At 24.2% G+C, this 15,206-nt stretch overlaps 1 protein-coding gene across 5 annotated transcripts in view; it reads left to right on the top strand.

Moving 5' to 3' along the window:
• Positions 1 to 15,206, top strand: part of LOC111626614 (diacylglycerol kinase 1-like) — a 165,280-nt gene that overhangs the window by 130,154 nt on the left and 19,920 nt on the right. For all 5 annotated transcript variants that reach the window (XM_023370050.1, XM_023370053.1, XM_023370051.1 and 2 more), the window contains exon 2: positions 5,735 to 5,903. In XM_023370050.1, coding sequence (XP_023225818.1) covers positions 5,840 to 5,903 — 64 coding nt within the window. In that variant the 5' untranslated portion in view covers positions 5,735 to 5,839. The remainder of the gene's footprint in view (positions 1 to 5,734; positions 5,904 to 15,206) is intronic.

Here is a 15,206-nt window from a genome sequence, read left to right as displayed (position 1 = left end):
TCATTTATTCTAAGCACGATAAAGACGTGAATTTTATGTGAATATATCCTTTGATAAACATCACCAAAGAAATAAAAATAAACTTAAGACGTGATTAAATGATAATATACATAAAAGAAGAGAAGCACTTAACAATCAAAACATAAATGAATCATCTTTCCAACTTGCTATAATGAATATTTAGATAATCATATATTGTATTCATGAGAGTACTCTCAATGTAATTAGATGTCACAACGAATAAATATAGCACATAATTACTATTATTATTAATAATTATTCATCACGTTAACACAATGTGGTGTTAACGTGATGTGGTGTTGCCAGTACGAAGAATCGAATACCTTAATATGCTTAGATATTTAATATTTGATAGTTTAATTGTTTAATCGAAAATAAATAAAATTAATGGGCGTTAACTGTGTATTTTGTTTATTCTTTGGTTTTTAAAAATTTTTAATACAGTTTAAAACAACGAGCAAATAGTATTGCAAGAAGAGAATAAGAGATTTTTTTAGAGAATAATAGAAAAATGTTTGGAAAATTCAGAAGTAACTGTTAATGAGACACTCAAATAAGAAAATTTCCCGAATGTCAAATCGATTTATATCGTGTTTTTTTTTTTTATAAAAATAAATAACGAAAGTTTTGTGAAAAACTATTCTATAATATGTTTAGAATTAATATTATATCTAAGAATTTTAGATGCATTTCCAATAACTTTTACTGATCCTTATCAAATATGGAATAATTATTCTGAGGTCATTGCAGAAAATATCAATAATCACAAAAATTTAATAATTATATGGTTCAAGTTTCAGATAGAAAGATGTTTTGCTTCAGTCGGAAAGATCCAAACTCTTTGCAATTGTATCACATTCTGCCATTTTTCCTCCCAAGTGATCCTTCTTAGTAATTTCAATTTGGAAAGATGATTAACATATTGAAATACATATAAATATATATATATATGTATATATTCACTACATAAAATAGATGTTTATCACATAGCACACACATATTTATTCGAATTGAAGATATATTCTCCTATGAGAATTTCATGACATGAGTTTTTAAGCAACAAGAAAATAATCAAATTCCGTAGCTTTCTTCATATTTATATTTACTAGTTTTATAATTTTATTTTATATATTTCTTATCAATAAAATTATTGCGATTTTGTATATTTATAATAAAAATGTAAATTTATTCAGATAATTTCAAAAATATTATGAAAATGTTTTGAAATATTTCACATCTAAAAGTTTATCTTAATACAACATTTTCATTTTTCTAAAAAGTAACTATTTGTGAGTTGTTTTTGTGATATACTTTATGTTAATTATTACAAAATAAGCCCTGTTTCTATATGTATTATATATAAACAATATACAGCATATAGACATGCAATGATCTCTATAATAGAAAGTCTATTTATTTACATGATACACAGTAATTTAATATTCTCAGCTGAAATGCAGGATTCTTTATAAAATAATTATTAGACTCATAAAATAAATATTTTAAAATTTAAACATTACAAATGTTTCATTTGTTTAAAAAGATTAAAAGATGCACAAACTACTGTTGCATGTAATTTCATTAAAATTAAATTTGCATTTAATCAAATCTAATTTAAAGTATAACAATTTAATTTTAAATATATTTATGAATTAATTTATTATTTGAAATAGATTTATTCTTCATTTTGAAATATTAATTTTATTATATTTGCAATTAAAAAAAAAATCCGAATGTTACACAGTAATACATTAAAATAAAACTCTATAAAGAATTATAAAAGAGTCATAAAACTTAAATATTTCAAAACAAATAAATAATTTTAAATATTTTTGATAATAAATAATATAATTAAATAACATTTATAAGTTTTTAAACGAAACCGTCATTAAAATGAGAACATTAACTCGAAGAAGATTTCTTTTGTTAAATTTCCATAATATCGATTTTAGATTTGAAAATTTTAATAGCATATGAATATTTATTAACACATTATTTCCTTGTAACTATTATGTAATTTAAATTTATACACTAAAAAATTGATTTTTTTTCCAGAGTCGGTAACTTTTTAAGATTTAAATAAAATTTCGACTTAAAAATATACATTTATTCTGTCAAATGTACTTTATCATTGATGTTTCTGGGATCTTGTCCAAAATAAAGCTAGATTCGAAGCTGTTTTTCCTATTTTTATTTCGTTTACCAGTACAATTTACAGCATATTTAAGCGAAGTTCTGAAGGGTCTGTTAAATTTTGAAAATTTTAGATGTAAAAAAAATAAAGAAATGTTTGTAAATATATATCATACTAGTTTTTATGTTAGGAGATAAAAATATTTATGTTAAATTTTCGGCAGTTTCCATTTTTATTCTCTGAAGAACTTGATCTCTGGATATCAAGTAAGTGAAGAGAGTGATTGATGCTGGTTTTACTGTAACATGATGCTAGACACATTGTTCCTTCGAGATGACACACACAAACACAGGATGTCAATCAAACTGACTCATCACTTTTGCCTTATAGAACGCAGCAGATAGTATTTCATGTTGATTTTTATATTATTATTGTCTTACGTATAATATTTGATTTACTAATTAACAGTATAATCAACACATTTCTCTGCTCGAGTGTTTATTGACAAGGTTTTAGTTATAGACAATTTATTTATTATTATTTCGTCTAAAAAGTTTTGCCTATAGCAAATACTTACACTTAATCTAGGATATTATAAATACGAATTTTACATCTTTAATATAATTAATAAATGATTAATATAGTTAAATATTATTTTTGATATAATTCATCATTGAATTAGTTAATCGAAAATGATGCAGTATGTTTAAATATTGTAGCGTATTAACATTACATAAATACAGTGAAATATCAAAGGCCATTGACAAAAACATAAAGAATGGCAATTATATGGACATCATTTTGTATACATTTTTGTTTAAAAAAATTCCTGAAAAAATGGCCGCTGTTTAGAGGTGGCTGTTGTTAGGAGGTAATCGTTTTTGGAGGTTCGATTGTACTTTGTAAATATTAATACAACCGTTTTAATATATTAATAATAATACTATAATACAAAAGTTCTTATTAAAAATGAAATTATAAATTTTGAAATTAATATACTATAAATCAAATCATTATTTATCGCTTGATAGATTCTCTATTGAAAACCTCTCATAAAATTCACTGTGCTAATTAAAACTATATGTATTATTTTTATAGATATATTTTTATAAAAAGTTAGTTATAAAATATATCATTTCTTTTATATAATTTACTTATGTATCCAATATAAACTTCAGTTTTCACGTTTCAAGTTAACATACTTTTATATCTATAACACGATTTAAGTAATCGCAAATAATCTATTTTGAAAGCGTAGTTGCCGATATCACCGATAAATGTGACATTACAGATATGGAAAAATTATCCGATTTTAGATTTTCTTAAAAATCGATAAATTTTTAAAATGTATTAAAAACTCTATCTAGTTTCATTTTTTAAACTAAATTCGATTTTTCAAGCAAGCTGTCCTCTTATATTCGATTTTTTTCAAATTAAAAGAAAATTATTTACGTGTAGCGCATGTTTACCTATATTATTTTGTTTTATAATTATCTTCAGATATTTTTTACTTATATTATTAAAAAAAAGCGTAGAGAGAAGAGAAGAGAAGCGAATTTATATATGTCATTACTAATTGCTGTTTCAGAATTTTCGAAATTCTTTTATATTTTTTATTATAAGATTAAAATATTAAATTTTATTTTTCAAGATACAGTTATATTTTGTATAGTCGCTAATATTCTAATCTGCATTGTACAGTATCAAACGCATTGTAAATAGATCACAGTAAGAAGTTCGGTTCGACTCACAGTTCTTTTCACTAGAGATGAAAATGCTATCTTGTATATCCCGCGAGGGACGTTATAATATTTATAAAATTGTATACTCAATGACAACTCCTAGAACGTGGCTTCGTCTTGTCTTAAATATAAATAAATCTTTAAAAATTTATGATTTATTTAATTCGTATGACAATGTATAATTTAATTACTGTTTGATAGGCCTATATATAAAAGAGAAAAGTGAAATTATAACTCTAGTGAGTTGATACATCAACAAAAAGTTAATACTATATATTTAATTATAAGCAATTATAAAAAAAAGCTAAGAATATATTAAGAATAATTTTTTTTAAATCCCATCTGTATTTTAATATATATATAAGATTTAAATTTTGTTTTAAAATATTATATGCATTTAATACTTATGCATATTAAATGAATTTATAAAATTCAATCGGATGCCACATGTTTAAAAATGGCAGAATAAATCTATTTTAAATTATACTATATTATTATTATTTTAATAATTGGCAGTATATTTTGATAACTTTGCTGGAAACAACTAAAAATAAAGTATAAATGAATTCGAAAAACAAAAAATTAATTTGAAGTTCTTTCCGTAAATACTTGATTAGTTATTTTATATTTTCAACACGCATCTAGTATCATATAAAAATTCGTAAAACTTTCAGAGAAAGACACAGATTATCAGATTATAATTTCAAATATTTCACAAGTAACTCTAAAACATATTACATAGAGACAGTGAAGTAGCCGGAGGGAAAACGTAAGAAGTTTTATTTCCTTTAAGAAACTGATCTCAAAATATTTGTTATAGACTATATATATTTAAAAAACAAAATATCACTATCGATCCTCACTAAATTTTATTTCTAGCAATTGATCTCCGTCCATGTCTTAAGAAAAAAAAGATTACTTCTAGATGTATGTAAGAAGCATTACCTAGAAAATATTGTATATATTTTTCTCGATAGTTAGCTCTGCCCAAATTTATTATATATAATTCTCTACACACAGTTTTGTATTATAATCTGATAATTTTCATTATCAAAATAATGTCAGAAACGGAAACGATTGATACCTAGTTTGATTTGGTTTAGTGGGATGCGGTAACGCAACACAAGGACGATCTGCCAAGGGGTTGTCTCTCGAGAGGACTTTCCATAGTAAATTGATCATTATTTAAATTATTAGGCTTGTGAATAAACCAAGAAAACTCTAAGTGACCAGTCCATTTGTCAGGCGCGAACCCGCGACTAACAGTGGTCAATGGTTTTATATACCCGGCTATTGGTAGTGTCTTAATTACAGTTAGTTACAAAAACATATGAAAATTTAAATTAATTCAAGTCCAATAAATTGCGAGATATCGTTCACAAGAATAAATAAACATCTGAAGAAAATGAATAAGCCGTTGTTTTTTTTCGAAAAATATGTAATTGGAAATATTATCACTTAATTAAAAAGTAATCATAAAGGATTCATAATATACTAAAAGATAATTATAAAAAAAATTAATGAGGTATTTAAAAATATGATTTTCAAGTAAATTTCTAAGTTTTATAAGGCGAATAAAATTGTCGTAATATAATATGATTAAGACAAAAATTAATTACTAAAATTTTTTATAATTAGTTAAAAAATTCCAATGAAATATAAATACTTAAATTATATATTTTATATAGCTTATACTACATCTTCCTAAGATCATTTATATTTCTTTACTAATTGTATTAAAAGACTTGATTAAAAGTAATAGCTGTATTAAATTAAAATTATAGTTTTCAACAAAAATAATTAAATTAATATAACAATATTTATTTTTAATGAATAGATGAGAGTGCACGTTCGGTCCGGATGCCACCGTTTGGAGGCAATTTTTCGGTGACCTCTTTTCGGAACGAAGACCAATGTGTGACCCTTGATCTTGACTTTCGTCATGACCCTTAAATGGGAAAAACTTTCTCCAGCAGAATTTGAGCAACTTCAAGATTACATTCAATGTGAGTATGAAATTAAATATCTTAAAACTTAAATTATTTTTGTACTTTAAAGATTATTTAATTAATAGTTCCCAACTAAAAAATCGTCGCCTTTCAAACACCAATTATTAATTAAAAATGCTGATAAATTCTATTTTATCAAATCAACAATTTTAGTAAAAAATAATAATATTTTCTCGTTTTAAAAATATTTAATCAGATTAGTGAATAATTAATGAAATTTTATTATTTTTACTAAGCGATTATTACCTTAAAACAAATATTCTAATTAAATATTTAAATTGTTTTTTCTAATAACTTATTTGTTTCTTGTTAATTCTATTCGAAAGCATAAAATTTGTAGTTCAGATAAAGCAGAAATAAACAGAAACGAAATCTTTTTATTGTTGTAATTAATAATTAAACCGATTACATTAAATAAAAATTAATTAATACAGTCGAACTTCAAATAACAACAATTTCCGAACAACTGCTACTTCCGAATAGCAGCCATTTTTTTCAGGAACTTACAAAAAAAATTCATACAAAATAACTTCCAAACAACAACCGCCTCCGAACAACGGCCAGTTTTAATATCCCCGTCAGTAGCCGTTATTTACAGGTTTGACTGTATTAATTTTGATGTAATAATAATACAGTAGTCCCCTTATAACACTGTAGATAATTCCGTTTTATATGAATTCCATGCTGTACGAGTCACTTACATTTTACAAATACATGAGCCGTTCACAGCCCGGCACACGTATTTGTAAAATCTAAGTGACTCGTACAACATGGAATTAATATAAAACGGAATTATCTACAGTGCTATAGGAGGGAGAATCCACTGTAATAATGCAAACTGTTAAATTAACTAATTAAAGTTAATTTTTCTGGATTTATTATACAGATATAAAAATCCAGATATTAATTAATTAGAAGGAAATCTTATTCGAGAATCGATAAGAAAATAATGAAACAAGTTTTGAATTGTTTCTAGTTATTCTTGAGAGTTATCAATCTTTAAGAATTGTATAAAAACGTAACTTTCTTATGATACTTTAAAATCCGATATAGCGTAGATTTTCTTTTTTCTTTTTTTTTAAATATTGAAAATGAATGAAACCGCAACTTTTATTTTCGTCTTGCATTGATTTTTTTTTTCTTTTTTGAATGGTGATCGATGAACAAAATTGAAAAATTGCTAAAAATATTCCAATTCAGCGCATCCTGTAGATTCATTTCTAAGATAATCAATAGATTGTTATCGCAGAAGTGATAATAATACTAATGTAATATAACTATATAAATGTAATTTTCTTCATTACATTTATGATTAATAAAGACAAATTTGTGTTTATTTATTACATACATTTCATAAAATTGTAAATAATCAAAATAATTTACACTAAATAGTTTTCATATTACACGCATGTAATCAACTTTATACTGGATTATAATAAATATATTTTCGATACTTTAAAATATAAACAAATATTATTTATTAAAAAAGGTGAAAAAAACCTAAAAAAATTAACGTATTTCTCGTTGTTATTCTGCAAATGTTTGGTCAAATATCTTTTGATACAATAGAATCTGAAACCAAATTTAACAAGAAAAATACTTGTTGGTAATAGTAAGTTCATTAATTATTATTAATTAGCATTAAAATTAAGTTAAAATAGCATAAATAATTACTTTTGTATATGTTTTATTTATTTATTTTTAATTTAAAAATTTTAATCAATTTAGATTTATCTATAAATGTTACTAACGAGCTTGACTTAAATGCTGATTTCTAGTCTGAAGTAAACGATTTTTAGATGTGATAATTCTATCTGCAAAATTTATCCCCATTAAAATTGCAAGAAAATAAAGAAATGCAAACAACTTTTAGTTGTGAAACTCATTTGCATCGTTTTACTATCCGTTATCGAGTATTTACTAACTAATATAAGAATAAAATTCTGTGACCTATTTTTCATAACCTTTGACATTTCTTGATTTAATCATGGGAAGGAAAAATCAACTTCACACATAGAGATGTGTTTGATTTGTATTATTAGAAAAGTTATTCTTGTTTGTTTTGTTATCGTTCAATTCGCTATAATTGATGATATCAACTCAATCATATTAATAACTGTTACCAGCTTTAGTCAAGATTATTTCGCTTCATCATAGCCGCTTCTATCTGTTGTTTTAAAGATGATTTATTTAAGCGAATATATAATATAAAGGTAAAAAAAACTTGTAAGATAGATGACGAATTAATTTATATTCCAATTTTCATCATCATCCTAGAATCTTACTGGAAATGATAATGGATAATTTCCTGGATAAAAATCCCAAGAAAGCTATCTTAACTGGAATTCATCATCTTGCCATCCACTAGCGCTGCTCATCTTTAATAATTAAATTTAATATTTATTCAACAACACCTACTCACTCAAAAGTTACCAAATTTTATTAACTATAAAAAAAATTCAATTGTTGTTTTATACTTTTCATATTTCAGCGACAGAATTCTTAGAATCTGGTTACTTGAAAATAATTAATAACTATTAGCATTTGTATAATTACTGTATAATTAATTGTCTAGTGTATAAATGATATTTGTATACGTATATAATTATAAAAGTTTAGATTAATATTTTAAATATTTATAAAGATTAAAAGCTTCTCTTTAATTCTAAATATATGAAAATTTGGATTTGGTCAACTACTTCTCTACTTCAAAAGTATTATACAAGAATATTTTCATATCTTAAATAAGATTTTTCATGATAATACATTATTATTTTATGATAAAAATAATGTTTTATATTCTTATTTAAATATACTAAATTTTAAAACAATTTATGAAATAAACTTTTAATAAAGGAAAAAGATTTTTAGATGAATATATTATAATGAACAGTTGATTTCACGTTTAAGTAACTGAGATATATATATAAACTTGAAGAAGAACAAGTCTAATTTTGTAAAATTTTAATAATTTTTCTTCTAAATCTTCCACTACAGTAATAGTAGATGTCTATATATATACACATGTTTGTATAAAATATTTCTAAAACGTCAGATTTTTAAATTTAGATGCATGTCATACATAATGGCGTCCATAAAGGGATTTCATAAATCCCAAAACTAAACTATTTTTTAAGATTTATAAATACTAAAAGAGGTTATTTTGAGAAGAAAGAATGTTAAAATGCTTCTCTTACCGATATTTATTTTTTCTTGATCTAAGTGACAGGTATTTGTAAAACAAACTGCTCCTTTCCATGATGCTGTATATTATATTTTCGAACTAAAATAGGAACGAAAGAATTTAAAAATATATATTTTAGATATAAATTACATAGTTAAAAATTCTTTTAAATAATTTTTAAACCTGTAAATTTTAACCGTTTATCGTTTAAAAAATTTAGTCTTTAAGCATAAAACATTTTAAAATTATCGACACTATAAGATTTTAGGCATTATAAACTTTAAATTTGAATTATTCATGACAATTTACTCTTTAAAAAAAATAAGAAATCCAAGATATTTTATTCTAACTTAAGTTTTAGAATTATGTTGATATCGGTATGATTAATGTATCGAATTGCACATCAGTACTATTTTTCAGCTTCTTATATCTTCTCCTAACCCAATTTTTAAAATGTTGTAAACAAATATAATTTATTTAAAAGTAAAAAAATAATAAATTATGTAATTAAAATTTTAATAAATAATATAAATAATTCTGCAATCGTTAGACTTTATTGATAACGAAATAGTTAATAAGAATTAAAGTGCGATTAATAATTAATTAGTTGTTAGCCTAGTCTTAGAGAAGAATAGAAGAAAAATAAAATTAATAAGTAGAAATGACACATTTATAGAATACTTTTAATATTTAAACAGAACAAAGAATGTATTATTTAATTTAAGTATGAAAAACTAGTCTAGACGGTTTAAAGTGTTGCTGATTAATTTGTAATTTCCGGAAAATGCGAATGTTTTTAATATTTTAATAAACAACAATTTAATTGTTTTTAATTTCGATCCAAGAAATTTAATTCGTTTTTGACGATTCCGCGAAATAAAAAATTGTTTACTAAATATTCTTAAAATTCTCATTTATACAGTTTTATACGTATAAAAAGTAGTCTATAAATAATTTGAAATGATCGGTTTTTTTTGTATCAGTAGTAATTAAAAGTGATTTTTTTTAAAAATAATAACATAAAAATTATATGAAAGATATGAAAGTATTTTTTTTTTAAATTCTTTCACATATGTTAAAATTTTTATACGTCAATTTTTTCTTCATACATTAAATATTTTTCATGACTTAAAATTTATTTTTCTATTTTATTTTGCCGAAGACGATTATGAAATATCAGAAAACATTTTCGAACTTATTTTTTATTTCTCTTTATGAATATTTTATGATAATAATAATAATAATAATAATACGTACAAATGTTTATCCCGTGCTTTCATTTTTAAATTAACGAAAAATATATTCTAAAATATATAATATTTTATATTAATACTTAACATTTTTCTATAAATTTTATTAATTATCGAAAATATATAAATTTATAATTCAATTTTTTGAAAATTTCCTAGAGTTTAGTTATCAATATTTAAACGACATCCTAAACAAACTAGTTCTTGATATAAATAATAAACCAGCCATCTTTTAAATCGAAGTATAAATGAAAGAAAACAGATTTCATATTTTTTTTTTAATTGGTAATTAGTTATATCTTTAATTCAATTATCTCCACTAAGTGTATTATAAATTAAATTAATTTATTATTACTGTAACTACAAATAAAAATTAAATCTTTTTCTCCATCTTTATCTTTGCATTCTTCTCGATGAGAAATAAAATTCTAAAAATAGTCTCATTTATTAATTACTTTAAGATTGATCATTTTAAAACAAAAATTTTTACATTATGCTTAAAAATTAATAATCAAATTCACTTTTTTTACTACAAACAGAATTTTATTTAATTAATCCACACAATATCCATCTTATTTATTAACTAAATTTTGTTCTTTCGCGAGTTTAGTAGCACAAATTGCTTAATAATCATAGTCACTGCTTTTAATGTTTTATTTATTTAGCGTGAGACTGCCTGTGAGCAAGTAATATAAGTGAACAATAGGAAATGATGTTTCCATCCAAAGCATCTATGAAGTGTCGTAAGTCTGGATAGAATTCGTTACATCGAGGTTTCCACTCCTCTGATCAACTAAAAAATTATTAATATAAATAAAAATTTGTACTAATAAAGTGTGTAAAAATTATAAAACAATTCACAAAGAGTCAAGAACATACTAAACAGCATTAATGGCATCAAGTTTTCCTGTAAATTTTCATTATAATTTTCAAATAACAGGTTAACAAAAAGTCAATAGACAATCCAATAAGATGTTTGCTTCCCATGTTTTACGAACATATCAAAAATTGTGTCTTTTTAGCACTAATTTGTTTGCTTAGAAGAAGCCAAGAAGTTTACAATTAAAAAAAAATCCATGCTGTAATGTTTTAAATAGGATCTCAAACATCTTTAATTTAATTTTTGTAGACTTTCATATATTTTTAAATTTAAAAATTTTGATAGGATTAGCATGAAAATTTCTATTTAAAAAGTAATGTTTCACATTGTTGTTTAATGCTAAAAATAATAACGAATATACTGTAGTTATATTTTTAAAATATATAAAATTCTTTATAAATTCATGCAATAAAAATACCGTAACTAGACAATTAACGTATAAATCGTGAATAAAAAATCCAATAAAATAAAATATAGAATATATACAGTACTATATTATTTTAGAATAAACTCTTCCCGTTTTCTTTACACGTGTTGCAGTTTTGTTTATATTTTTTTAATTATTAAAAAAATTATGAACGTTTTCTTACTTAATCTTACCTCACAATACTTTAATTTATGATCAAATTTATTTCTAAAATAAGAAAACTGCTTAAATTAAGTTAATCAATAGATTAGATCGTTATCGTTAACAATTATACTATCGTTAGATCATTAAGTAGATTTATCAAGCCAATTAATTAAAATATCAATTAAAGACTAAGATTGAACAAATATATTGATGTTTAACCAATATATCGAAACTCAATCGTGCAGAACCTTCATACAACAACAAACATATCAATGCTTTAAAACATCGGTCTGTTTTTTTTGTGTGTAAATCAACTTGAACGACGCCGTGCAGCGCAAAAAGCAACGTTTCTTTTTACATTAACATAAAAATAATTAATTCATTATTCCTTTAATCCTAAAAACTTGTAGACCTATAGATTCTCACTGTCGTCCGTTTGTCAGTTTGTCTGTCTTTCCTAAATATCGAGAACGAAGTTAAATAGATGAAAGACGAGACCAGATATGAAAACATTAAGAACAAGAGACTCGATTAAATATATACGAACTTCCGGTGCGAACTGAAGAAAATGTTATTTCAATTCAAAATTATCTCCTGAAAGGAGTTAGATAGATGACAGGCACGACTCTATTGATAACACGAAAAGTATGATGTACAGGGGCAAGCCACTACTAATTTGAGATAGAAAGTATATATTTTAAATTAAATAAATTAAAAATATAATTAAAAATTGCAACCCCTGCATTATGACGATGTCATAATAAATATTTGCTCGTAGTTTTTAGACTATTCTGTAAAATCCATACATGTTAATAGTATGAAACTAACGAATTTTAGTCATAAAATTTCTATACTAACTTATGGTTCGTTGCGATGAAGTTTTCTGATTTGAATCACTTAAAGAGAGAACAGAGTTACAACATGGTTATAAAAATCTTTATATTAAGTTATTTTTGAGTCATAATGTCGTTAACTTCCAGAAGCATAAAGATAAACAATCCCCAAAAGCTAGAAAAATTGTATTAAGACATTTCAAAAAATATGTATTTTTTTCTGTCAAAAAATCAACATGAAGTTTTTATAGAAACTTTATATTTTTCTTATACAATCTCACGTTATTATGGAGAAAGTAAAGCAATAACATAATTTAAAAGTTCAAATTTATTTATTTTTCAATAATATATTGTTTAACAATGTCAAATGATAGAATTTGTGCTTACAAATTTTTGTTCTTTTAAGACCTAGTCGATAAATAAGCATGCGGAATTCTAAGCTAATCACGCGATTTTATAGATGGTGGTTTAATAAATGTTATTAAACAGAAGAATCAAAAATAAATTAAAACTTAGATACAAAAAATTAAATTTTAAAAAGCTAGATATAGGCCTACCTCATTTTTATTAAGTCTACACATAAATTATATTCCGTAAAATATAAAAGATAAAAATTAACAAAATTGCAATGAAAATATTTCGGTTGTCTAAACGATGATTGATAGGAGAGATATTGCATCTTTATCTATTTCGATTCCATCATCCTTATGATTGGATTGGATCGATGGTATAAGGCAAGGCAATACTTGAGCCATCTGCCAGGGAGAGTGCGTTCAGTATAACAACTAACCAGGGGCCAGTTTCTATGGAAAATAGGCCCCTAGTTAAGTAGACACGTAAAGAAAACCTTTACGTGGCCAGTCCGTTGGTTAGTCACGAATTCATATCAGTATTCAGGTGGTTTTATCCACTCGGCTGCTCAAGTCATCATTATGATAATCATTTTCGTTTTAATTTCGATAATTTTTTTTATTTGGTGGAAAGCTCTTGTATTCTTAATAATTTCTTTTCCTTTTCATCTTTTAAGATCGTTCCATGGTTGTTCCGGTGTTAAAAGAAATTCTTTTGAAATTTATTAAAATAATTCACAGTAAATTTAATTAAATTTACTATGAATAACTTAACGTAGAAAATGGTAAAAAAAAGTCAATTGTTGAAATATTTATTTCCTTCCTTCTATTTATAACGTTTTTAATTTTATTACGCTAAAAATATCTCTCCCGTAAATAACTTTTATTGTCCCATTACTTTCAATTACTATTTATAATTGACATTATTCCACCGACTACTTCTAATGTTATCACTCGAAATAATTAAAAACATTACTGAAAGTAAACAGAACAAAGCTCAATTACATCAATAATACATGAAGAAAAAAAAAGAAACCAAAAAATAAAGTTTTAAATTTATAAAAAAAATGACGTATGAATTTAAAATTAAGCAAAAATTCGTAAAAACATTGAGAAAAAAATTAAATAAATAATTTGAAAATAATAAAAAATGATGAAACTAATAAATTTTATATAAACTTACATGAAATTTTCTCTTCAATTTAATAATTTTTTTGTTTGTTTCTGAATAGATATTTTCAAAATAATGATGAAAACTCGTTCTGCTAGTGTATAATCTGATGAAAACATTGTATTTTTTTTATATGAAATATGCCTTTTAAAAAATATATTTTTACATTTTGAATTTGCATGTGTAGTTTTTAAACGGTTCTTAAACGGTCTTTTTTTCTTTTTTTTTAAATATAATTTAACTTGATATACCCGAAAGGTTGATCATTCATATTCTATTCTTATTGTACAGTACATTCATAGTAATTTGAAAGTTTATTAATTTTCTAAATATGTTGTACGAATTCTTAAGTATTTCAATTATGTGCTTACATTTACGTAAATAGTTAATTTTTATTGTATTTCTTTATTAATTATTTACGTTTTTTACGTATATTTACTATTTTATAAATCCATTTGGGTCTTCTTCTGATCTTTGACTCATTGGGTTTGGCATATTTATAACGTAAAATGTGAAGTTTTTAATGAGTCTTTCGTAATAGGAAACGAGAGATTTTTGTGGGATGTGGATAGAAATTTATGCCAATTATAATAAAACGTGACTCAAAAATAAAATTTAATTTGTAAAATAAGGATTAAAAATCAGGACGAAATATATTTTAAAATGTACTGTACAATATAGCCTATAGTCTATCTGTAGCTACATCAGAATGGAAAGAGTTAATATATATACTGTATATATACATATTTTTTAAACTCTTTCCACCCTGCAGGCAGTAAGCGGACCTTGTTTTAGAAAGCCCATTATGGGTTCGGCCAGGCCCTCAATGGACGAGGGAGGGGGCTCAAGTATATCCGGACGGACTACCCCCTGAAAAATTCCTGGGGTTTTTTGTTCCGTTGGGATTCTATTCCGGATCAAGCAGAGCCTATCGCTCTCGGGGACCCGAGATCGAATCCTTAACTATTTGGCTATCCGGCTGAAATGTACAATATTGGAGACAATACAAAAACGTTACAGCAGACCTTCAGAAGACTTCAAAAATATTTTTTTTTTTGGTT

This window comes from Centruroides sculpturatus, unplaced genomic scaffold (genome assembly GCF_000671375.1).
Source record: "Centruroides sculpturatus isolate CEXI.00-Female unplaced genomic scaffold, Cexi_2.0 scaffold362, whole genome shotgun sequence".
Lineage (NCBI taxonomy): Eukaryota > Metazoa > Arthropoda > Arachnida > Scorpiones > Buthidae > Centruroides > Centruroides sculpturatus.
This window is presented reverse-complemented; position numbering and strand designations above follow the sequence as displayed.